The following is a 26,426-nucleotide window of genomic DNA, read 5'->3' as shown; positions in this document are numbered from 1 at the left end:
TTTTATGTTTGTGACTGATTTTAGCTTAGAATACCATTCTCCTAATGTTCATTCATCCTGAGACCATGATTCATGACCTACCTGTGTACCTGGTTGGGTCAAAGTTTTATGGCATGGCTGCTATTAATGCAGATATTCCTGGCTGTCATGTATATTAGACAACTATGTTTTTTTAAAGCAGGAGAGAACTAGGTTTCAGTCTTATCCTCATCATTCATTGCTAAATGATCCTGGTGGAATTTGCTCTTTTCTGTGCTCCAGTTTCCTCATCTGTGAAATGGCTTGAGGATTAAGTGATGACTATTAGAAAAATGCTTACTTAACATGCTGCCAGGTGTTAGGATAGGCTTTTACTAAGAGCTAGTGCTCTTTAAAACAAAGAGTATGGAACCCGGTATTTGCAAAACAGATTTTTTAAAATAAAAGGATCCATAAGGAGTTATGATGAACACAAATTCAGTTTCTTTTCACATCTTGCTGCTGCTTAAAAAGTGAAGCACATCTGTACTTGCTTTTTAATAAAATCATACTCTGTCATTTATAGGAAACTGAGTACAGTTGTTTTTTGATAGAAATATTCCAGGAAGTTATTTTTATTTCATTACAGTTACAACTGGAGTAAATGATTTTTGTTATTTCGGTGGGATTTATATCCTACCTATTTTAGGAAAGTTGAGAAGGAGAGCAAGAGCTCCTTTTTGTCAAATGTCTTGTCCTGCTGCTGTCAGTTTTCATGGTCCTTGGAGTATCCCTCCCTTCCCTCGCTGCTCTGTCCCTTCCTTATTTGCAGAAATGGGAGACATGAGAGGTCGGGAGGTTGGTGGGAAATGAGCCGCAGCTGACCAGCAATTTGCAGCACACAAATAGAAAGGGTACATTCTTTTTGTTGCCTTGACGATTTTTTGTGAATTGGGAGCACATTGCATCTGCACGTGTGCTGTCTCTTCCCTTGGATATAACCTAACTTTATCTGAAATGTTTCTGGGCCAGGAACTGTGGAACAAATGACTAGACAATCTGATTATGGAAAAGAGTATTTTGATGCATAGCTTTCTGTTTACAGATTTCAAATGACTGAATTTCTCTTTAATAGAAGTGCCTTTTGAGGAATATGTTTAATGGAGGTTTATGCTGTTATGGATATTTCAACCTACTGATGTAATTACCATATGTCATTGATCCTATACCTACAGGGAATTTTCTCTTTTTTTCTTTGAAAGCTGGAGGGTAACAAGAGCAAATGCTTTCAACGTTAGCACATTATTCATTTTAAATATAAGTTGACAAGTTGAAGATATGAAAAACAAGAAATCTAGATGATCAATTTTTTAAAAATGGGAAACCATTTAACTGTGTTAAAAAGAATGCCTCACGGCATCCTTCTCCTGTGCTGTTATTAGTGTGAAACAACTTCTTGCTTTCATCTTCTGTCTTTAGACTTTGACTTTCTGTGGGTACATCTGTGCCTGCTCTGCTCTCTCCCACCCCAAATACTTTTTTGGTAGACTTCCTGCTGTGACCAAAGTCAAATGACTGCAAAGGAGGCCTGGTTAACATTTAAGGAGTAAATTTATATTCAGTGTTCCCTTGCTCACTCTGAGTTGGTATGATCTGTTTATCCTTTTTTCCTTCTTTCTTACCTTCTTTTCATCCAAGATTATTTTATTACAAAAGTAATAAGTATTCATTGTAGAGATACTAAAAAATGCAAAAAAGCTAAAGAAGAAAAAAAGAATCCCATGCAAGTCCTCCACCAAGAGAGAACCACTATGGGTAGTGGTTTTGTGTAGTGATGTAAATCCTTATTTTATGTGGGTGCACACCATGGGACAATTTGGTAAACTTTTCTTTTCCATATATATATATACTGTGAATATTTCATGTTATTAAAACTTTGACATCATTATTTTGATGGCTGTATGGTGTTCTCTCTATCACAGAAATGTAGCTAGATAGGGACAAAACATTACTCTGAAGACAGAAGCCTTCATGCCCTGAACCCCAAAGATAAGGCACAGACTATATAACCCAGGCACTAGTGAGGATGTGGCTGCTAGGACGATCCAGAGAACTGTAGGGCTTTGAGGAGGGTCTGGACTGCCTCCACCTCTGCTTTTTTCATGCCTGGTGCCTCTCTTCCTTGGTGGCTCACAAAAGCCTTGGGAGAGGGTTTCTCAGCTCTCACTGCTCAAGGCGAACAAGACAATTTAAGTACAACTTTTTTCTTTAAGGTCATGAGAATGTGTAGTCTACAGGGACTATTCAACTCCTTTCAATTATAAACAATGACTCCTGTGAACTTCATATTGGCAATCATTTAATTTTCTCACCTTGCAGGGTGTAGTTTAGATTCTAATCTGTTAGTCTGATCTCTACTCCAGCACCATCTTTAAAGAATTGTGTAATTTGCAGCAGCCAGGGTAACCTTTCTGGTGGGGAGGAGGCTAAGGGAGTGACAGGCTGTATCCATCTGTACATGTACATAAGTATCTCTTTTCTGTGTTTGGTTTTACATGGTCAAAAGAGTGTTGATCCTTCAGGTACAGTCTGCTGGGCCAGAAATGCTGCGACAACAGAGGCAGTGGGAGATGTGGCGGCAGCGCGTGCTTAGGCAGGGCAGAAGGAGTGTGACATACATCATGGAGGCTGCCACTCCCCTGTTTGTTTTTCCCAGCTGACTTGTCCTGGGTCCTGCAGCTGTGCACCTCAGGAGACTGAGAGGAGAATGAGGCTCAGTGAAGGGGTCCTAATTGTTCCAAATCAAAGCTCATTGAGACAGCCAGGTCATTAACTCCTTGATATTTAATTACTAGATGCTCCACTGCTGAAAAATGTCATCAGGCCCTTGTACTAAATCAGCTCCCAAGGAATGCATTTTCCCTTTGAATGTTTCATATTTTATTGTACTGTAGAAAGATCAGGAAAACATTTTGACAATCTAGTAAAGCTCAAGGTGCCAGCTGCTGTGTCCTCAGCACTGCTCTCTCCAAGGCTTGCATCTGACGCCAGCAAGACCCTGTGGACGATAGGCAAGGATTTGGTAATAACCTGACTCATCTGGGCTGGATTTGAGATGGATCCCTGGCCTAGCTGTTTTGTCTGTTCATTTCTCTCCTCTCTTATGACTGTCATGATTGGCAAACTGGGGGATAATTTTTTATTGAATTTCTTGACATTATTTTAATGGCCCAAGATTCATTCAGCCTTAGGTATCAGTCTAACAACATGTGAAGAACTTAAGCAGTATCTTCTCTGAATAGCTGTAAGTGGATGGAGTTTCTCAGATGTTTACTATTCCCAAGGTTGTGTTCTGTTTGTTTTGAAAATATGGTTTCAGTATCAACTGAATTGGTTCTTAACATAGTAGATATTTTACTTTTTGTATTATGTCAGGTAGCTGATGTCAGAAACATTAGAATGCAAAACAATGTTTTAAAATTACTTCCTTATATTTTCCATCATTTCACATAGGTGGAGCCTCATATCTCTTAACAGCTATGCAGTATTTGGCAGAATAACTCTGAAGTAGAATGGATCTCACTTGAGAAAATCAATCTAATGTAATTTTTGGGCTGGCCAACTATTTTTTTCCCTCCCAATATTAGTTTACTTTCATTGAAATAATACATGCATGATTCTTAGCTCAGTGCCTGGCCCATAGTAAATGCTCAATAAATGTTAGCACTTGTGAACATGTTCCTTTTATTCACCATAATATATCAGTTCATTTTTTACATCTAGTAGCAGCTCATATGTTTTTGTTTGAAATAATTAGATCTCTGAGTATTTACATAGTCTCACGGAACTAAAAGAAAAGTAAACTCTGAATAAAATTTAATAAAAGTAGTTTCCCAGGAGCTAGTAAAATAATCTAAATTCATTTCCTTGTCATCTCTGAATTAAAACTCCTGTGTCATTCATTTAATGATAAAAGAATGCAAAACCACAAAAGGAAATCTTTGATACAACAGGAATAGAATGCCTATTGTCTGGTTAAAGCATTTCAACACTTTGTAATATTTTAAAAATTCCATATCCATCTAGGTCCCAAATCTTTTATGCACAAAAGTATGATGAATTAGCATAAAGAGTCATTGAATGGTAGAAACTGCCAATCCACAAGTTCGGGATACTTTCTAAGTATCTAAGTATGTATTTCAATATTTAAACTATTGTTCAATATTATTTTTTACAGGAATAATGAACATTTCTTTTGTATAAATTACATGAAACTAAAAAACATAAAAGCAAGAGTGTGTAGTTTAGGTTTGATGATATTTCAATCTGTTTTAGAAGACTGACATCAAGACTGCTGCTTGCCCTACAGTGTTGTGTTTTTAAATTCTCACAAGTATTTTTCCTGCTTCATTCACAAATTGTGACCACTTATTAACACCACACTCTTGTAATATTGAAAATCAGTCACACTAGGCTTCATTTTGGCCATCTTAGCAAGAGAATTGCTGTATTTAATAAATGGATTCAGTCCATTGTCGCTAATGTGACAGCAGGAATTTGAAGCCATCTGATTTCTTAACTGGTTCTGTTAATTCAGTAATGGCTTCGTACTGCCAACTGATGGCTGCTAAGTCACTAAAGCTAACATAGAGGTTGGGGGAAACTTCTGTTCCAATGATACATGAAAATATTAGCATGTTTTTAACCTTCTGGATAACGAATATGCCTTCTGTTCATTAGGCTTATATAATTTAACTTTGAGAGATTACTACTTAATATGATACCTGCAAAACAAAGTTTGCCAAACAGGTGTTAGGAACCTGTGAAGTATTGTTCTTCCTCTGCTATTAGTCAAAGTACAGGTAATTCTCAGGCTTTCCAGGTTCTATAAGTTTTACAGATTCATTGTATCCTGCCTTATGTTATTCATTAGCACCTGCAAAGTAGTATGGTATGATAGAGGGAAATAATAAATAAAAATATACAGTAATATATACATACCTTTTTTAATGTATTTATTCATAGAATAAAATTTAAGACAGCAAAGGATTTTGATGATCTGTTGACCCAGTATTTCCCTTTCAGCCCACTCCCTTGTCCTATAGATGAGAAGACGAAGGGCCAGAAAGGTTAAGGAATGTGACCTGATTGCGGTGTGACCTGGAACCCAGGTTTCCAAGTCTTGTTCAAGTCTCCTTCCAGAAGTTGGAACAATGAAAAGCTTTTTACTATTTACTGTTTACTATAAAATAGAACAAATTGCCCAAGGAAAGCATGTCTAGCCCAATTCCAAAAGCCCTTTTAATGTGGGTGGGTGGTGGAGGCGACTCTTAACTAGAGCAGGTCCATAGTGGGAATCCAGGGACAGACCAAGGACAGTGCTCCAACATACTGTTTAGAATGAGTTCTGGGAATTAGCTGGGAAATGCATTTGTAAAAATAACATCTGTGAATTGGTTCAACTCTTAAGTCAGAGAGAGAACAGTAACTCCATTTCTTTATGCATTCTTAAACTTTGATCCATTACACTTAGCTCACAGGTCTACGACACAGCTGACACAATTGTTACACATCCTTTTTCCACCAAGAGCATTAAAAAAGGAAGTTATCATATAGGTCTTTTTAAGTCATCCCTTCCCTGATTATTGCCTACTTAAAGGGCAATTGAATTGCATAACTGAAGTTTGCTAAGGGAACTTAAATGTTCCCACCAAAAAGAAGGAGGAGGACAGGGAGGAGGGACAGGAGGAGCAAAATACGGAGTGAGGGATATGTTAATTAGCTAGGCGGGAGGACCGCTGACACAAAGTATACATATGTCAAATCACCATGATGTACACTTTTGGATATCTTACAAATTTATATGTCAATTATACCTCAATAAAGCTGAGAAAAAACTGAAACTTGATTATACCTTGGATATTTCTCTGGAAAATATCTAGTTTATAGGGCCTGAAGCATATTTATGCAGCTTGGAAATTGTTTTAAAAGAAACACGTTTTCATTTCAACATGATCAAGTCAGTTTAAGGCCCTGGTAAGCAGTTGTGTTTGGAAATAATTTATCAGTGTTCATGTGATTTAATATGGTGAACTTAATATATCCACTTGAAGTCGTCCTTCTACCAGTCTGCTCCTATATTAATGTGTCCTCCACACCACTTGCATACTTGCTATTTTAAATCACAAACCTGGCAGTCCGTTCTTTTGTATATATTGTTGCAAGTCATTACGAGGAATAAATAAGATAATGAGTTTGAGTGTTTAGCCCAGCATTCAGCGTTATAGGAAAGTTTCAGTAAATATTAGCAATTGCTATTTACTATCATAGAATTAAAATTCCTGTGTATATGTACATGGTTCCAGCCTGCTAGTTCATCTTCTGCCGTTTCTTCCACCTTTCCCTCCCCTTTGAAACACACATGCACACTCTTCACTCCAGGGCTAAAACCCAATGTTAGCCCCTAACATACCAGGCTTTTTCAGGCCTCTGCCTTTGTGTGGGCTGTGCTCTCTGCTGGATTGCTACGCAAGCCCATTGTTCTTCTCATCCCTTACATCTCTGAAGATTCAGCCCACAACTTCTTCTGACACGGTGTTGCAGTCTTTTGTAGTTGTTTCTTTACCACGCATCTGCTTCCTTAAATCCTAAGCTCTTTGAGGGCAAGAACTCTTTTATTTTTACTCTCTGTATTCAGCATAATGCTAGGAGCATCGTCAACACTCAATAAATATTGGAAGAATGATAATTGAATGAATTACTAGGCTTGCTTTGTAACCCAGTACAGGCAGCCACCTGCTTTTCTAACTGAATTTTAACAATTACTCATCTAGTAGATAAGAGGACAACTGTTCTTTACTACATTTATTCAGTTTCCTTCTTGAATATGAAGGAAATTAGTAATTTCGCTTGATTCATCGATGCCATCTGGTGGAGAAAAAGGTAACTACAGGTGCATGCTTAACCCAAAACACGTGAAGTTAGATAAGTATTCATTAATGTGCAAGTTTCCACGGTTTCACGGGGGTTTCCAGAAGCATAGTTAGGAGAAACTCCCCGGTATTTGTTCTTTCATTCATGCACATTAGGTTTCTTAATATTTTAAGAAGTTGGTCAATTATGAGAAATGTTTGAAAACATTTAGTTTGGCTAATAAGATGTATATAACTAACTATATTGTTTACCTGCTCCAGTATTGTTATAGAGTGAAACTGGAAAGTTTGATAATACTTGTTTATAAAAGTATTTAAAATGTATGACTTTAGGAAATTTCCAGACCTTAATTGCTTTTCTAATTGCTTTAGCTCATACGGAGAATAGTAAAAGCCAGGGACAGAGGTCCTAGAGCAAGTAGTTCATCCAGTGTATATAGCTCTAATTTCCTAGATTACATATTTTTTCTTATAAAATGGAGAAATATATAATGTAGTAATCTAAATGCTTTAAGATAAACTGATTATCTAAAATTTGGATGTTGAATCTTTTACATATTTGTGTGACATTTATGTCTTTTGATTCATTCATTCACCAAGCATTTATTAAGTACCTGCCTGATGCCTGATATTGGGAAAGTGCTGAAAACCTAGAGATGAAAGACATACTTTTAATTTTGGCTCAAATAATGAATATTTAGGTAATAGTATAAAGCTATATAACTTTCATAAGACAAATCATTTAGATTTTCATAAGAGTTCCTTATGTTCATTGATCCATCCATGTACATTATAAGCATAAGTATAAAGTGATTAGTTTTAGTCATGCCATTTTGATGGGTTTTCTTAGAGTATATGAATCAAAGGGGAATTCTTTATGATTTCTAGTAAAAAGTAGATATGCATTCAGTATTTACATTTCTCACTTCTTATTCCACGTATCTGAAGGATAGAGGTTGAGTCCTGTGGTCTCCCGCCCAACCCCATTCCAACCATGTGAAGCACTATAATGAACCGGAAGTAAGCAAAAAAAGGACTAAAGAGGAAATGACAATCACAAAGCCCATGCACCTTTCTCCAATACGAAGATTAAGCATTTTTTGTCTGTAGGCTAGCTAACTGTGTATAGAATAGCCGCTTAGAAGCAGGATTATCTGTCCATGGAGGGAGAACCAGAGCTGCTCAGGGTGATCAGGCTATGTGGTGTGGGAACCAACTTTGAGTACAGGAGACATGCATGTTACAGAAGATGGCCTTAAATCATCAGACAAATGCTAGATTTTCTTCAGTGCATTCACTCTGAAAAACTGTGGAAGTACATGTTTTACTTTAGAAACATTTCCATTGAAACAGGTTAAAATAATTTGATACCATTTAAAGTAGTAAAGTTTAAGTTAAAGGGGACATTCACTTATGTGGAACTCTTCATTCCCTGATGGCACTTGTTAAATGAGGTATTACGGAATTGAGCTATCATTTATACAACTTTCATTTGAAAAATTACATAGGACACACATATATGTCAAAGTTATTGTCTCTAACTGAAGAAGAAAGGACCCTTAGAATTTACCTAGTTCTTGGGAATGATACCATTAAAGTATTTTATTAAAATGTATTATATATAAAATTTTGTTTTGTATAGCTCTTGAAGGGAAGATTTCAAACAGAGCTGAGAACTCATTTAATTTATAAACAGCTACTCAAAGCAAAATTGTCCAGCCACCTGTCTTCTAAAGTTCTATTAACTTTTACTCTTTAATTGCTTGAATGTGGATATATAATTTGTGTTAGAAAAGAAAACTTATTTGTTGAATGTGTCTCAGAATTCACGTCAGCTTATGTGATGACTTCTTTATTCTAGGCACTTAGATCAACACACTGTTTTGAAGAAGAATCATAGTTACTATCTTGGAGAATGAAAGGAAATTAATGTTTCTATGGCAAAGTTTATATTTTTTCTAGTCTGACAATATCCATACAGATTTATGACATTTGGAAATTGCTTGTTGCACCAATGTCTTTGGGTTGGTCTTCCTCGGGGACTACCTGGTTATAGGACGTAGAGGCAGGACAGTGCTCCACAGCAGATGAATTTCGATTGCCATTTCAGACACGCCAGCCCTCACTAAGCACTTCATTATTTTCTAAGGTTGAAGCACCTGTGGATTACAAGAATTACAAACTTACTTTTTTTTCCTGCCAATCTACTGTGAATCCTAATTGAGACTTTACGTGTCTCCTTGGAACCTTGTTAATTTTCTTGTGATTATATGGTTCCTGACAAATGACAGTTTTGAGAATCCAAATTTGCTCAAGTTAGTTTTTTATGGGGTATCGGCAGTTGCCCATTGTTTTCAAAATGCCTAATGACCTTTTCATTTTTAATGTTATGTCAAGTTAAAGCAGGCATTTTTATCATGTCTGGCTGCATTTTTATCCATCCATTTCCTCTGAGGATTGTTACAGAGCTGCAATTTCTAAGGCTGCTCCTGGCTCTTTAGTTTGTATGATCAAGTGGAAAGCAACAGAATGTTAAGAAATCTCTCTGGGTTGTTGAAATTTTTAAATCACTTTGTTGGGCTCACATAATAAATTGTATGTACTCAGAATTTATCACATTGCTTTGTGATTATCTCTTTGGAGATAATATTTCTGTAGCTAGATTGTGAACTTTTTCAAGGTGACAACTTTGTACAACTTATTTTTTATACAACTGGAACCCATTATGTTTATGTATATTTACACACACACATGTCTGCTAATTTTGCTTTAATTTGGCTATTCATCTATACCAGGGTTTATCAAAATTCTTTCTATAAAAAGCCATATAGTATATATTTTAGGCTTTGTATATTATACATACTCTGTCTCAACTGCTCAACTCTGCCATTGAAGTTTGGAAGCAGCCATGGACAATATTAAATAATTGGGTGGGGCTGTGTTCCAGTAATACTCTATTTACAAAAACAGGTGTCTGGGCTATAGTTTGCCACCCTGGATTTAGACAAAGGCTTACAAACAAGTTTCATCTCATGTGCTAACTTTGACTGATTGGCAGTTCCTGGAATACTGTATTGAGAAGGATTCTCATGGTGGGCCTGAGCTCAATGGCAAATAATTCTTTGATTGATTAATAATGTCTGCCACACACATAATTTTGATCCTTCCAAAATTTATTGTAAGGACACTATGACTTCTGCAGGTGATTGCTTTTATATCTTTGCTTTGGGTGCCAGGGAACTCAGTTTTTAATTCATCTCTAACAAAAAAAAAAAAAGAATTTTTTTTTCTTGTATCTCAAATTATTCTTGTCTTCATCTCAGTTTAATTATCTTTTTTTTTCTTTGCCCCAAATTGCTAAAACTTGCCTACACAAAATATTTGTGAAACTCTAGATTTTGTTGAGGAGCAAAAGACTATGAGAGGTGTGCTGGGGCACATCTGCAAAACATTGATAATCATACCTCTGTTTGGGATTGTGAGGATTCGTGAGATAATTTGTATAAAGTACCAAGCAGAGTACCTGGTACACAGTAAGTACTGAATAAATGGTAGCTGTCAAATACATGCCTGCTAAAGAGCTGGGCCAGCCCATCTGGGAGGGTCAATTATATTCCTTAACTTCCTCTCAGGTGGGTGGAAAACTGAAGACCAGAATGTTTTCTGGATCATACAGATTTTATCTTTGCTAATTAAGTCTCTCCCAGTAGGAAATCCTAAACTGCTCTATACATTTGAGGCTTTTTTTTTTTTCTATTCTTTTGTTGGTGGAGAACTTTCTGCATGGAATGGGACCATGTATCCACACAGGAGCATAATGAAGGGGGATTTGAACTGGAGAGACCATTGGGCTTCTTTCTTACCTTACTGAGGAAACTTGCCTACCTTTCTTTAAAGAGGGAAGCTCATTTTACTTTCATTTCTCTGACCTTTGGGGCAAGAATTTTATAATTTGGGATGAATAATTTCCAATCCTGTTTATGCTTATCAGTTGATGTTATTTTAGCTTACAGTTTTCTCCATTAAACAAACATCTTTTCTGCCTTGGGAAAAAAAAAAAGAATAATGTAAGACACCCAGAAGTGTCATAACTGTATGTTATTGCAAAAAAAGGTCAAAACTTGGTGTAAACTTAATACTTGAAAGTAATGTGGAAGGAGAGCAAAGCCTTTGCCAGTTTTCTATATTAAACAAAGATGGACAACAGTGTGAGGACTAAGTGAGAAAAAGGAAGAATGAAAATGACACAAGGCATTAATTGGGAGGTCAAGAACTTGTTGGGCCCAACATTGTTCTTAACTCAGGTTCTTTACAAGAAAGCCATTTTAATGACAAGTGCAGACGCTAATATTCCGCCTACAGCTGAAAGTTATTACTGGCTGATTTGGGCGAGTACCGAGTGCATGTGGCTCCTTCCTTACAGGCCTCAGCAGATCCTGGGGCTGGTGTCTAACACCTCAGGGCACAAGTCCACCTTGAAACCTTCCCTCCTGTAAAATTGCAACTTTTATTCACCCATGACTCTCATTTATCCACATTTTAGAAAATTCAGATCAATAAAATAAGCTCTCTTTACTGCCTGCATTGATTTCTTCTTACTCTTTAGTCCTTACCTCCTTACCTGTGAACCCCCTAATCCTTTAGATCTCAGCCAAGCATCACTGTCTCAGGGAAGCCTCCTTCTCCCCACCAGGCTGCTTAGCTTCATTTGTTATATCCCTTCAAAGAACCTCATTCCTTTCCTTAGAGCACTTCTGGTTGTATTCATATACCTACTTAAGAGACTGTTTGGTTCATTTTTATTTTCCCATTATAAGCACCGTGAGAGCAGAGACATGTCTCCTTTCACCTCCCATTTGTTCCTACCAACTAGCATGGGGCCTCCTAGTATTTAGACAATAAATGTTAATGGAAGGATATGTCATTCTAGCTCCTGACTGCATGTCTGCTCATCTACCTGTTGTCTTTTGGACTGGAGGCAGCACTTGGGAAAGGATGTATTTTTCTCCGTAAAGCCCATGGACCGTGTGCCCATTCAAATTTTAAAACATGTCATTTTCTATTTACACAACAGGTGCATTCACTACTGAAATTACAGCTTCTCCATGCAATTAGGTTTCCCATTTTCTTCTTGCTAAAATAAGATACCCTTTCAAACCCTGTGTGCAAAGTTAGGCATCACGATTTGCTTTCCTTCTGCTGCATTTCACTGCAACTCTCCAGGCTTCGAAATTCCCCTAGTGGTTCCTGGCGGAGGTCAGGTCAGTACGCTGACCATGCCTGGGCATGGTCCTGAGGAAATCACTGTGTTGTCAAGGTGCTTTGCTGCAGGTCATCTGTGGCCTGTTTCACACAGCTTGCTGAGATTCGCTTGGCTGCTCACAGGCTGTTGGAAAAGCATTCTAGGTGCTCGTAGCAGCAGAAGTACTCAAGGGCAGTAAGCTTGCTTCGGAGAGGGCTCAGCCTTTCCAATGCTGAACAGATTGGCGATTTTATATGATAAGAGAAGCCTGTAGCATTGAGGGTGGTAGACAAGCCGTGTAGCCTACGGTCAAGGTTTTGACAAGAATTAAAAATATTTACCTGCCAAACTGAGTCCTGGGGGATGCAGAGGGCTGTTATTGTGGAGGGCCTGGTTCAACTCTGGATACACATCAGAATTTGTTGTATAGCTTTGTGAAACCACACATGCGTAGACCTTATAAAATAAGAATTCTATGGGGTACAAACTGGTGGCTTGATTTACTAAATATGGAACAGTACCAATATTTGACTTTTTGAAGAAGACTCCCCTACCCCCTTCAGGTGGTTCAGAAGCACTTGGTTGTGGTAACGCTGGTGAGAAACACTGATCAAGTCCAACTCCCGAATTTGGTAGAGAAAATTAAAGCCCTGTACCTAGTGTGGATCTTCCCACATGCCGATCTCATAAGGCTGCAGTGTGACCTGGTTTGTGGACTTCGTAGTTGGGGTCCTGAAATGGAATACTAGATACTGTGTGTGTGTGTGTGTGTTTCTGAGAAGAGGAACCATGGCTCTCACCAGATTTTCATTTATGTTCGACATTACACAGAAATCACAGGAAACCGTTTCTTACAAGGAACTCTGACTCCATCCAAACTAGCTGTCCTGTTTCCTGTGTTATTAAACAAGGTTTGTTGCAAGGAATGTAAAATAGTGTAAAATGGCATTTATATGCCTTATGGCAAAGGAGGGGCAAATGTCAGAGTGATAGATACACCATGGGCCTAGTGCTTTAATCTTTTCCCTTTGTGGTCATATAGAATTAACAGCCATCAAGTGTTAGGCCTGGTTTTAAAGCATCCTCATCTCATTTTGTTCTTCCAGCATGTCTACATTGGGTTAGATACTAGGGAAACCCGTATATGTGGAAAAACGTTTGCCCTACCTGCTAGTTGCTCATAAACTAGTGAGGAAGCACCTACGTGACCAGCTGGAGATGGTATGAAATGATGGAGAGCTGCACAGGTCTGAACTAAGGCTGGTGCTGTGGCGGTACAGGGCAGTGAGCAATGGCTTCTGCTCTGGAAAACTGCTTTTGAAACCTAAGCAGTGACCCCATCTGTATAAGTGAAGTTTTAAAACTATGTACATGGAATAGATGCTACTGAATGCATTCTTTTTTTACTTATGTGTGAGAAGGAACAAATTAAGTTTTCTTTTTTGGGTTAGGCTCCAAAAAGTTTTGATGGTAGGTCTTGTAGTGGAGCCAGAGATGGAGAAGAGTAAACTAAACCTTAAAGCAGTGCAGATCCTTGTGTTGCCCTCCACACAGGCTTAAACTTCAGAATAGACAACTTTTGTCTTTACTGACTTTCACTTTCCCACTTTATACCTTATTCCCAGGAATTTCTCTGGGTGTTTTACTGCTTCTTATTTTACCTCTCTATATGTAAAAGTCTGATCAATTTGTCCACACCAAGACTGAACATTTCTTAGTGTACTACTCCTCCTTAAAACATTTGCCTTTTGATAGGGGAAGAACTGGCATAAACCAGAGTTTTAAAACTGTAATAACAGAATTTCAGGTATCAAAGAAAGCCAAACGGAAAAATGATTTAGGGGCAGGGATCCTCTCTGGGTCACTCAGATTACACTAAAGACAGTTACTGGATTCCTCGACAGAAAGATGGGCCCTTCTCCACACCCATGTGACACATGGAAGGAGCATAAATATGAGCTGGTTTTGAAGGCACTTCTAAAAGTCAGGTCAGGCTGGGGTCATCAGTCCAGCTGGCACTGGCCTTCAGCTCCCCTGCCACTCCAGCGACACCTCTGTGAAGACGATCCCTACAGAGTCTGACAGGTAGCTGTAGAGCAGAAGCCAAGTGAAGCCCAAGAGGGGTTCTCTAGCCCTATTGCCAGTCAAGGAACATTTTCTCTGTTTTGGCTGCCTCCCTGAGGGGCTGCTCTATTGTCATAGCTACAGAGTTCTTTCTGATTAATAACTCATGAGTGTTATATAATTCATTCATGACAGTTGGTCCCATTGCTCCCTGAATCACCAAGGGCATTTTCAGTTAGCATTCTGCATGGAACTTTCTAGTACACATTTGTATAGCACTTGAAACATTTTACCACTGTGTAAACAAACATTACCTTGCATTTTTCTTCTATAAATTGCGAGTATATAGAATGTGAAGCGATTTCTTCTTTCTTTAACTGCTGAAGTGATAGGAACTCACCTATCACGAAAATTGAACAAGACTGCTATGGCTGAGTGCTGCTTGTTTTCTCAACAGATTTATGAAAGTCTGCTGGTAGGCTGTTTTTATGTTGCCATCTCTCAGGAGATTTAGAGGTATATGTGAGCCTTAAAAAAAAAATTAAAAGAACTAATATAGCCTAGTCCCCTTGTTACAGAAAACCGGAAAACCTGGACTGGATCGCTGATGGAAGAACCAAGCGGCATTCGGAAGTCTTGGAGGGTGGGGGTTTATTTTACAGCGGCGGGCTCAGAGGAGAGTGATCTCCAAAGGTCTGAGCGCCGAGCACAGCAGGGCCATGCCTTTTATACATTTACTCCAAGCTAAAGGAGGACTCAGCACCTAGAAACTGTTGCAGGAGGAGCTATTAGGTCACTATAGGTGCATTCAGGATCTTAGTTACATTTTAATCTATCTCTGTAAAGGTTACCTGGAGACTGTATTATAAACTAATGGGCTTCCATGACTATGTTTAACAAGCTGTTCCATACCACTGAGTCCCAATTGTGGGTGGGGCTGGGGGTGGGGAATACATTGTTACATTGTTTCAGTCCCAAGCACCTTGTGATTCCTTTATATTTCTGAAGCCTCAATAGAAACCCTGTTTCCTTGGCTTTCTTGGCTTCTCACCACACCTGCCAAGAGGGGGTGGGATTTGAGAACTTTCTGAGTATTTCCTCATCACCCTGACTCTCTGGTGGTAGGTGAGGGGCAAAGAATTCACTAATCATCACTTTGGTAGTAGGGAAATAGCCTCAACTTTCTTCAGACTGTAAGCAGTTAATTTTTTTAATCCCTTAGAGTTTTAATATAAATTTGACCAAAACAGGATTAGGAAAATGGAACATGTGGCTAAGCAGTATTTGATATCTTGCCTAATTAAATCTTACTGTAGTTAGAGAATATGGGTCTAGATAAAGGAAGTAAGTAATTTAGTTTATATATATAAAAAGCAGCTATCTGCAGTCTGGGAGGCCATCATTCAGGAAGGGGAATTTGAGTTGTATTTTCACACTGTGGCATGCTTGGTGCTACCACATAAATATGGCCTTAGATCAAATATGGATCAGATGATTTATAAAGTTATTAAAGGTTTGTCACTTGAGGAATCCCAGAGGAACAGTCCTGAATAATCTATAACATAGCTGTCATCACCTTTACAATTAAATTAAGTAAAAACTTCAATCTCCATATTAAGTAGGGTATGATTTTGAGTTCCTCACATACTGAGTGTTGTGCCCTCTGTGGTGGTGGTCGTTTTGCCACACAATTGACTAGCATTTGCACATCCACAGCTTTGGTTCTCCAGAACAACCTCCAATCTCTGTAATAAGCATAGAATTTTATTTCCATATTTCTGGTTTAAGATGGGACTTTTTCCTGATGCTATCTCTCTTGGAGGAACCAAATTCACCTTCTTGGGTCCAAATTATAAATGCAGGAGTGCAAGATCCTCTTCTCAAAGATGATTTTCTTATTTAAGTAACCCCTCCAGGTTAGAAGTGTCAGAAGCTAAAAATGGCAAGAAATGATGCACTTGGCAGGTGCAAGAGAGAAACAACTCCCTTGCCTCATGTCCTCTTCCTGGTGGGTGAGGGCACTTGCTCTGATTTTGTTGTAAAGTGCCTGGAATCAAAGAGCAGTTGTCAGAAATTACTGCTATGTTACTATAAGAAAGATGGATTCTGAGGTGGACCTAAGTAAATGAATGTGTGGTCTGTGTGCTGGCTGCTGCCCAGTCAGCACATGCAGACACTTCCCTACAAGGGCAGGCAAACCTTGTCTGCGGTAAAAATATGACTCCTTTCTCGCTTCTATTTTCCCGTGTAAGGAGTTTTGAAGAATCTCCTTTATGATCTCTCCTTTATCTTGTGAATACCTAGCAGTCATCCCTGGGTTGCTGTGGCCCCAAATTTAGCTCTTTTCCTACTCAGTATTTGCAGAATTGTTCCCATCTTATCTCTCTGGTATGGCTTCCTCAGTGCCAAGGGCTGCTTTTCACCCAGAGGGTCACTGATCCGATGCCCTTAGCACCAGATCTGTCACCTTATTGTGTGTGAGGTCAGCATTGGTTTTACCCTTTACGTGGGTCCAAGGACCAGCCCCTTTGCTTCAGCCTCCTTTTGATCCAGTTTTAGAAGGCTGTGTCCTTTCACAACCAACACTCATATCTGAAGCGCTAGCACAGTGTGTGCCCAGCCAGGCATGTATGTGGTGTGAATATAAACAGAAAGGCATGCCATCAATTATTTGTCCCATTCATTTCAGTGGAGCTCGAGGATTTCTTTCTGCCAAATTACAACTGTGGAGGGTGTGTGTGTGTGTGTGTGTGGTGTGTGTGTGTGTGTGTGTGTGTGTGTGTGTGTGTGTGTCGCATGCACGCAACACAAGCACGCACACATTAAATAAAATGAAGGGGGAGGGAGGGCAATTTATAAAATCAGAGAATTTAAAACATATTAAAATTCTGAAACTACTTTTCATCTTAGCAAAGTATACTCTAGACCATCCTTCAGGCAAAAACAGATGCATTTCTTCTTAAGATGCATCTATCTCCCAGATTTTGTAGTCTTAGAATCTCATCTGATGATTTTTTTCAAAGTTGACTTGAAATTGGGTCCTTGCATCAGGACCAACATTTATAACACAAACTCATTGCAAGCTTAATGATAAAATCCATTCCTTGGTTTTAAAAATACCTTCTAAGTAAGAATTTATTGAGTATAGGAAGAGCTTGCTTTTGAATACCCTACCTACAGTTTTTAAACTTTAAATTGCATATTATAAACTCTTTGAATTGGTAATAAAGTGGAATGTTTGATTAAAAAGGGGACAAAAATAAAAAACTCTGAAATAAGAAAAGTTAAATAAAATTGTAAGGCATACTTGCATAGTTAAGGGCATCAGAAGCCTGTTTCTATTTTAGGTCCTTTGAAGTTCAAAATGAGTAGTAACTTGACCTTTGCAAATTCCCAGAGAAAAATACTAAGTGATTGAACATAGGTCTCATTTACTTGTGATCTTTCTCTAATGGAGGCTCTATTAGAATTTAATTCAATATCACTTAATATCTTTTCTTGAAAATAGCTTTTGCCGCCCTGGAACTTGTAACCAAAAAAGTCATTAGTCTGGTATTTTTCTTTGGAGTTCTATAAAATAAGTTTAATGCCTTTTCCTTGTGGAGGTTTTCTTTTTTGAGGGCTGGTGATGGATATTCCATACAATACAGAGCAGTGGGTAGTTTTTCAGGCTTGTAGTTCAATGTTCAAAAATAAATTTGATATGTTTCACTTTACTCAGTTTTCCCATTACTCTCAGTAACACCACCACCACCTTCAGCTTTCAGCTCTGCAACATCGAGAACCATTTTTACGTGTTTTTGTTTCCCATCTGTCACCAAGCTTTGCTCCTGTGCTCTTTTGTTCTCAGCCTAGCCTGGGGCTGCTTTACTTTCCAAAGCAAAGACCACAGAAGGCATTGCCTTCGTTTAAAAAAAAAAAAGGTATGTTTTCTTTTCTGGTTCAAAAGTGGGTGTTTCCTGCCCCACCAACTCACTGCAGAACCAGGGATAAGTTACTTAACGTACTTAACGTTTCTGAGCCTATTTCCTCATCTGTAAAAATCTACCAGCTTTTTGAGGATTGAGTACATGAATACGTGTAAAGCATTCAGCACAGTGCCTGACACATAGAAAATTGTCAATAATTTTTCTATTATTTTTATTTTAGAAAATTTGGGAGATGCAGAAAACTACATAGAGAAAAAAACTAGTATCACCCAAACTCTTACTACTCTAATGATATAATTAATATAATTTAGTCTATTTGTTCCTCATACATGTTCCTCATACACAACTTTGTTTTGCTTTTCATAACGAACATTTCCTCATATAATTTAGTATCCTTTCATAGCATGTTTTAAGAACTACATTGTATTCTATTACATGGATGTTCCATAATTTAATCAACCAATTTCAAGACTAATTTTCATGAATAATGTCTCCCTTGGTAAACATGTTTGCACACAAGTCTTTATACTCATCTTTAAATTTTTCTAAAATTAATTCCTAGAAAGACAATTACCAGATTAAAGGTATGAGATTTTGTTACATTTTTTTTTTTTTTTCACATTCTGTCCAAAGAGATTGTTCAGTTTATTCTCCAACTACAGTGTAAGGCCAGTTTTCCTTTCCTTCAGACTTTTTACTGGTCTCTGAGCTTTAATTTCACTCTACTTTAGTGCATTTAAACTCAGCTTCAAGCACATTCTTCCTCAAACAAGATCTGACCATTTATTTCATTCTTAAAGGTGTTGCAGATTTTCCGTTACTACCAGCTACAAATCAAAACTCCCTGGTTTAACAGTGAGTTAAGCCTTCTCCAACTGCCAGCAGTCTTATTCCCAGTTTTATCAAGTTCATTTCTTAATATTTCTTCTTGTGAACTCACATTCACTACTTTCTAGATTGGTCCTCCAGAAAGTGCCTCTTACCTCAAAACTGATCTTTACATTCCAGAGATTCCCTGATATTTTTTCTTGTCTCTTCTCCTTAATTTCTCCCTTTAGAGGCTTCTTAACACTTAACATAGCTCATATAGTAAATTAATATGTTAATTTTCTCATTTCATGCCTCTTTTTTGTATGGCTTTGTAAAATGTGTTTTTCCCGTATTCCATGTGTAGGTTTTGTGTGCTCATTAAAATTTCAGGTTCCTTTATGACAGAGGTTTGTTCTCCCAACAGTGTTGAATTTAATGGCTTTGCTTGTCAGACACTCAGTAAATTGGAATTGGCTGGCTAACAGGGTTACTTTTTAAAGTGGATTGTAAAACATTTAGCAGCTTTTAAAATATACTTTGCCCTCTGCCCCCACAGACACACCAAATTCTTCCATATATGTAATTTCTTAAGGAACGTAACACTATAGTAAGTTCTTTTTAGCCTATTGACCAGTATCAGCATTCTGCCTACTAGGTTCTCAGATTTAGATCCTTAATCATTCTGCTTTGTTTCTTTTGTCCTTTTGAGTACCTTGTACAGGGTCTACTGTAGCCCTTTACTATCTTCCAGACTGAAATTGGCATGTGTGCAAATTCTGTAAGAAGGTGCATTGGGCACCTTTTGTGCCCTGCCTCACAAGCTTTAACTCATCTTTTTATTCCAGCTGTTAACCATTTTTTCAGGTGTCATTATGTAGCTTCCACTTTCTGCCCTGAGACTTCTCTGCCACCACCTGGGGTACTTTGGGGAAGCTATTCAACAGTTTCCACAAGCACAAACTGGAAAGTCCAGGCAGAGGTAACACACACAAGGCAACCCTTAACTCAGGGCATAGTTCTGAGGTCCATTCTACATGATTCTGCAGCGGGTCCTTACCAAAATAAAAGCCATTTCGAAATGAAGAAAGAAAGGCAAGAGTAGAGAAGCTCTAACAATTACGGAGAGGAAGGCACTAAATAAAGCTTCATGTACAGCTTTTGCATGTGAAGTACACAATTTGCCCTTTGGCATGTATGTGAATGATCGTTTGGGTTTAGCTGTTTACTTTCATAAAATAATGGCATCAGTGATAATTAATGAGCAAATGTAGTTTCATGTGACAGTAGAAAACCAGGCTCTTAGCCGCATCTGGAATCATGAAAAGTGGTTCTGATTGCAGGCAAGGAATTGTGAACTGTCAAAAGTTTTCTCCAAGGCTATTTCACAGTCTTGTGTACACTCAAGATATTAAGCTTCTGTGGTGCAGAGCACTGAACCAGATGCCGGGTGGGGGGGACACAAGGATGTGTAAGATGCACTCTTTGTATCAGCCAAACCAGGGAGCTCAAATACTAATACCTACACAAATACCTTTGTAAATACTCAGAAAACTGTTTGCTGCTATTAGGTGTATTCACTAATTGTTTAAGCATTTGAGCCAAACTCTGAAGGGTGTGAAAGACTGGCCAACACCAATAATTTGTCTACTTTCACTCGAAGTTATTGTGAATAACAACATAGATTGCTCAGAAAAGTGAAAGTATTGCACAAGCGCAAGATACCGATAATGTTAACAAATGCAAAATACTGATCATGGTTGATTATAAAAATATACAATTTAAGATTTAACCTTCCAGTAGCACTTACCATTGATTATAGAATAGATAAGTAATCTTATAATTTTGTTTTTCACTTCATTTTTAGAATTCTAGTAACATTTTTACATTTAAATTCTCTATTATGTATTATTTGTGGAACAATTCCAATCTCAGTTAATAATCACAGCCTGTTTTTTTACCGAGATATAATTGACATGTTATGTTGGTTTCAGGAGACAACATGAATTGATATTCTTATATATTGTGAAATGATGACTGCAGTAAGTATAATTAACATCTATCACCACACATTGTTACGAATTTTATTTTCTTGTGATGAGAACTTTTAAAATTTACTCTTTTAGCAACTTTCAATTATACCACATAGTATTATTAACTGTGGTCACTGTGCTATGCATTAGCCCCAGGACTTACTTATTTTACAACTGGAAGTTTATACCTTTTGACCACCTTCACCCATTCTCTGCAGCCGCCCCTACCCACCTCTGACCACCACCAGTCTATTCTCTGTATCTTGAGTTTGCTGTGCTTTTTGTTTGTTTCAGATCCCACGTATAAGTTTGATCATATAGCATTTGTATGACAGCCTGTTTTTTTAATGTAGATTCATGCGTGAACATAGGGTTTAGCTGCCATTTGCATACATTTGGAACATCACCTCAGTATAGAGGTAATTTCCTGAGGAATATCTTGATAGACTTTAGTATTTTGCTAGTTATTTCTTCCTGTTCCTCTTAAGAATCTTTACCAGTGGAAAGAACTCTACATGAAGTTATACTGTTTTAGAAATCAAATGCCAAAATATAACTCCAATATAGAAAAAAGTACAGTCCCTGTTCAAAAACCTATACCATGATTTTAATTAGAAATTAAATCAGTAGACACAATTGGAAGGGAATGTATGTTTTCAGTAATACAGAGTGCACCAGTGTTTGTAAAATGTGCATTATAAAATTATTTCTTGTACCTCGTGGATTATTTCCAAAGAAAGAAATTAAAGACATATGCTATACTGGATAGCAAGGTAATATGAGTTTAAAAATAGTTACTCTGCTATGTGTCTCTTCATTTTTCTGTATCAGGAGAAGATTGTTATTAAACTAGAATTAAATATATTATGCTAATGTGCTGAGTCCATTTATACTTTATGGAATAATTTTATTTGTTCTGCACTAGCTGGCTAGCAGAGAAACTGAACAATGTTTGGTGTTATTTTAAAGTTGTAATTTAATCAACAACTGACTTAGGGAATCTAAATATAAATCTGGAAATAAATAAAAAGTGTCATGTGCAATATGTGGCGGCTCAGAGGACTGGTAGAACTTCCCCTCCCCCACTTCTTGGTGGACTTTTCCTGGGAAGTCAGTTATTATTGTTCTGGCAAGTTAATTTTCATCGTAAATTGTGCTGACATTTAAAAGGAAAACTAGGAAGGTTACAAAAGAACACATTTTAGAGATAATTTTTAAAAATCACAGTGTAAGAACATTGGAACAATATAGAAACATGGAGAGTAAAAAGTGCTTTCCACAACTTGAGTGTATTTGTGCATATCTTCCCACCTGTATATGTGATAATAAAACATGCACTATATGCATATATGTATGCTTTCCAGAAAAAGGATATACTATCACCGGTATTCTGTAAATTTGTTTTTTAACCTTAAGAATATATCATGACATTCTTGTCAGTAAATATAGACCTATCTCATTTTTTCCAAAGGCTATAGAGCAAATTATTCTACAAATAAATAAAACAAACCTCTGTTGATGAGCACATGCCATGTATCTATGTCTGTGTGTGTGGTGTTAACTCAGACTTGTTTTAAGTTATACAATGAATAGCTGTACAGGAATTGTTTCAAAACTTCAACTATGTAGATGGGTCTTTTAGGCCCATATCCTAGGAACAATACTTTTTAACAGTTTGTTCTACTTAAATTCTCTGCTGGTCATGAGGATAGTTTTAAATAATATTTTTATGCCTTCATTTATTTTATCAACTTCAGACTGTATGCATGTGATGCAGGACTGCATTGCAAGGAGATGTAAAACTCTTACATTCTCAAAAGACATGTTTTAAAAATTTCAGAATCCCTCTGATTCATATATGCTGCTCTTTCAGTTACTTTCTGCTTTAAAGTTCTGTTTAACTTGAATTGTGACTTTCAGTCAGGAGGGGGAAGGGTGTGCTATCCTATCCCTCCAGCCCACCAGAAGAACATATCAGAATCTTTGGGAAGGTCTTTTTCAAAGTACACATGCCTTCCTTCCTGCTTCCAAAGGAAGCATGCTTACCTAGTTGAAAATCACTGCATGTAATTTCAGATGTTACTGGTTGGGAGCGCATTGAGCAGATAACACTAAAAAGTTAAGAGTAGTGTATATAAAGGCCAAGACATTTAAGTGGCAAACATTTCTTTTTCATATTAAAAGGCATCATATTAGATCTCTTCATTTTCTGTTTATTCCATTGTTCCATTTCAGCCCTAGCTGAGGCTTCTCCTTTCTATTTGCTTCACAAGAGTTCCTGTGTGAGCATTAGTGAGCAGGGAACAAAGTCACTGAGCGGTGTGGATGCCCTAGCATAGGTGAGCTCACTGCTCAGTGGCTTCTGTCTCCCAGACAAGGGCACTTCAGATTTATCCAGGGATATTACTGTCATGGGCCTTCGGAGTTCAGTGGAATATTAACTCTTTGAATGCTAAACCATATCCATCATCTATTATGCCTGTAAACCTGCTAGAAAATTCCTAGAGGTCTGTGATTCTAGTTGAAGACTTTCCTTGCTTGGTACAGGGGAGTCTGAAAGGGGTGATGACAAGGAAATGCTTATCTCAAGGGTTGGCTCTGCAGTACTTTGAGTTCTTGCCACAATGCGCAAGATGAGAGATGCTAATGGAGTTCTCTACCTGTTTTAACTGCAGACTGCAGCCGAATACGTAAAATCTCGACTCCCAGAGGCCCTTAAACAACATCTTCAGGACTACGAGAAAGACAAAGAAAACAGTGTATTGTCTTACCAGACCATCCTGGAACAGCAGATTCTGTCAATTGACCGAGAAATGCTAGAAAAATTGACTGTATCCTATGATGAAGCAGGTATGTTTGTCTTTAATACACACACACACACACACACACACACACACACACACAATTTTTTCCTCTGTAGAAATTCATTGTAGACTTTGGTTAAATTCAGGCCCTTTTTCAGGTAAAAGATGAAGGGCAAACTGGACTCAAAATTACATAGCATGGATTAACAGTAAGTTTGTTCTCTGCAGTTTTAATATCAAAAATTTTATCAGGAGATTCCCCAAAATGGTTCTTAGCTATCAAATCCTTTAAAACTTTTTTCTCTTTCTTAGATGGAATTTTTCTGGCCTTTTATCAACCATGTACTTCTATTGATTTAATCTTTTAAAGTGTCACTTCAACTCTGGATACCAACTAAAATCTTTTACACCCAATAATCCAACAACTTTTATTCATTTCAAGTATTATTTTTTTTATTTCAGATTTTTTTTTTTTCCTAAAGAGGTACCTTTTTTTTCCTTTGGAAGCTTCCAGCTGAAGTTGACTTTCTTCTCCTTTTACTCCTCAGGGGAGTCCTGCCCTCTAATACCACACTGGAGACTTTGGTTCACTGCCTGCCATAAATCCGTCCTATCTAAGGGAACTTATTCATAAAGGCATGGAATTATTCCTTATAACACCATTTTTATCTATTATGCAGTCTGTCACTAAAACCCAATTTTAATGAAACCAGTGTAGTATTACTTGGAATTATTAAAATCTTTAAGAAAATTAAGCTTACTAAAGAGAAATATCCTGATTAAAATTGTCCTCTTCCCACCACCTGCAGATGGAGGAGAAAGTGCATAAAAATAGGTTTCTGATGGTCAAATGTTGGTAATATTAATCTCTGTTTTAATACCAGGAACTTCTGTTTATATTTCCACCAGGAAGTTATTAGTTTGCATCTTTTCGCTTCAGCATGATCTAAGCAGTCTCAATGCTGACGTTCTTTCTTTTTTTTTAAATTTATTTATTTTTATTTTTTTGAAGAACATTGTGTTTACTAGGCTCTCCCCTACCCCAAGTCCCACCGACAAACCCCATTACAGTCACTGTCCAACAGCATAGTAAGATGTTGTAGAATCACTACTTGTCTTCTCTGTTGTGCAAAGCCCTCCCCTTTCCCCCACCCCCCACATTATACATGCTAATCATAATACCTCCTTTCTTCGTCCCTGCCCTTATCCCTCCCTACCCTCCCATTCTCCCCAGTCTCTTTCCCTTTGGTAACTGTTAGTCCATTCTTGGGTTCTGTGATTCTGCTGCTCTTTTGTTCCTTCAGTTTTTCTTTGTTCTTATACTCCACAGATGAGTGAAATCATTTGGTATTTGTTTTTCTCCGCTTGGCTTATTTCACTGAGCATAATACCCTCTAGCTCCATCCATGTTGTTGCAAATGGTAGGATTTGTTTTCTTCTTATGGCTGAATAATATTCCATTGTGTATATGTACCACATCTTCTTTATCCATTCATCTACTGATGGACACTTAGGTAGCTCCCATTTCTTGGCTATTGTAAATAGTGCTTCAATAAACATAGGGGTGCATCTGTCTTTTTCAAACTGGGCTGCTGCATCCTTAGGGTAAATTCCTAGAAGTGGAATTCCTGGGTCAAATGGTAAGTCTATTTTGAGCATTTTGAGGAACCTCCATACTGCTTTCCACAATGGTTGAACTAATTTACATTCCCACCAACAGTGTAGGAGGGTTCCCCTTTCTCCGCAACCTCACCAGCATTTGTTGTTGTTTGTCTTTTGGATGGTGGCCATCCTTACTGGTGTGAGGTGATACCTCATTGTGGTTTTAATTTGCATTTCTCTGATAATTAGCGATGTGGAGCATCTTTTCATGTGTCTATTGGCCATCTGAATTTCTTCTTTGGAAAACTGTCTGTTCAGCTCCTCTGCCCATTTTTTAATTGGATTATTTGCTTTTTGTTTGTTGAGGAGCATGAGCTCTTTATATGTTTTGGATGTCAAGCCTTTGTCATATCTGTCATTTACAAAAATATTCTCCCATACTGTAGGGTACCTTTTTGTTCTATTGATGGTGTCCTTTGCTGTACAGAAGCTTTTCAGCTTGATATAGTCCCACTTGTTCATTTTTGCTTTTGTTTTCCTTGCCCAGGGAGATATATTCATGAAGAAGTTGCTAATGTTTATGTCCAAGAGATTTTTGCCTATGCTTTTTTTCTAAGAGTTTTATGGTTTCATGACTTACATTCAGGTCTTTGATCCATTTTGAATTTACTTTTGTGTATGGGGTTAGACAGTGATCCAGTTTCATTCTCTTACATGTAGCTGTCCAGTTCTGCCAGCACCATCTGTTGAAGAGACTCATTTCGCCATTGTATGTCCATGGCTCCTTTATCGAATATTAATTGACCATATATGTTTGGGTTAATCTCGGAGTCTCTAATCTGTTCCACTGGTCTATGGCTCTGTTCTTGTGCCAGTACCAAATTGTCTTGATTACTATGGCTTTGTAGTACAGCTTGAAGTTGGGGAGTGAGATACCCCCTACTTTATTCTTCTTTTTCAGGATTGCTTTGGCTATTTGGGGTCTTTGGTGTTTCCATATGAATTTTTGAATTATTTGTTCCAATTCATTGAAGAATGTTGCTGGTAATTTGAGA

At 37.7% G+C, this 26,426-nt stretch overlaps 1 protein-coding gene across 1 annotated transcript in view; it reads left to right on the top strand.

Annotated features, from left to right (window-relative positions):
• Window positions 1-26,426, top strand: part of PPM1L (protein phosphatase, Mg2+/Mn2+ dependent 1L) — a 312,605-nt gene that overhangs the window by 192,108 nt on the left and 94,071 nt on the right. Inside the window, exon 2 of the mRNA XM_036997873.2 lies at window positions 23,641-23,815. Within this exon, the coding sequence (XP_036853768.1) occupies window positions 23,641-23,815 (175 nt within the window). The remainder of the gene's footprint in view (window positions 1-23,640; window positions 23,816-26,426) is intronic.

This window comes from Manis javanica, chromosome 3 (assembly GCF_040802235.1).
Source record: "Manis javanica isolate MJ-LG chromosome 3, MJ_LKY, whole genome shotgun sequence".
Lineage (NCBI taxonomy): Eukaryota > Metazoa > Chordata > Mammalia > Pholidota > Manidae > Manis > Manis javanica.
This window is presented reverse-complemented; position numbering and strand designations above follow the sequence as displayed.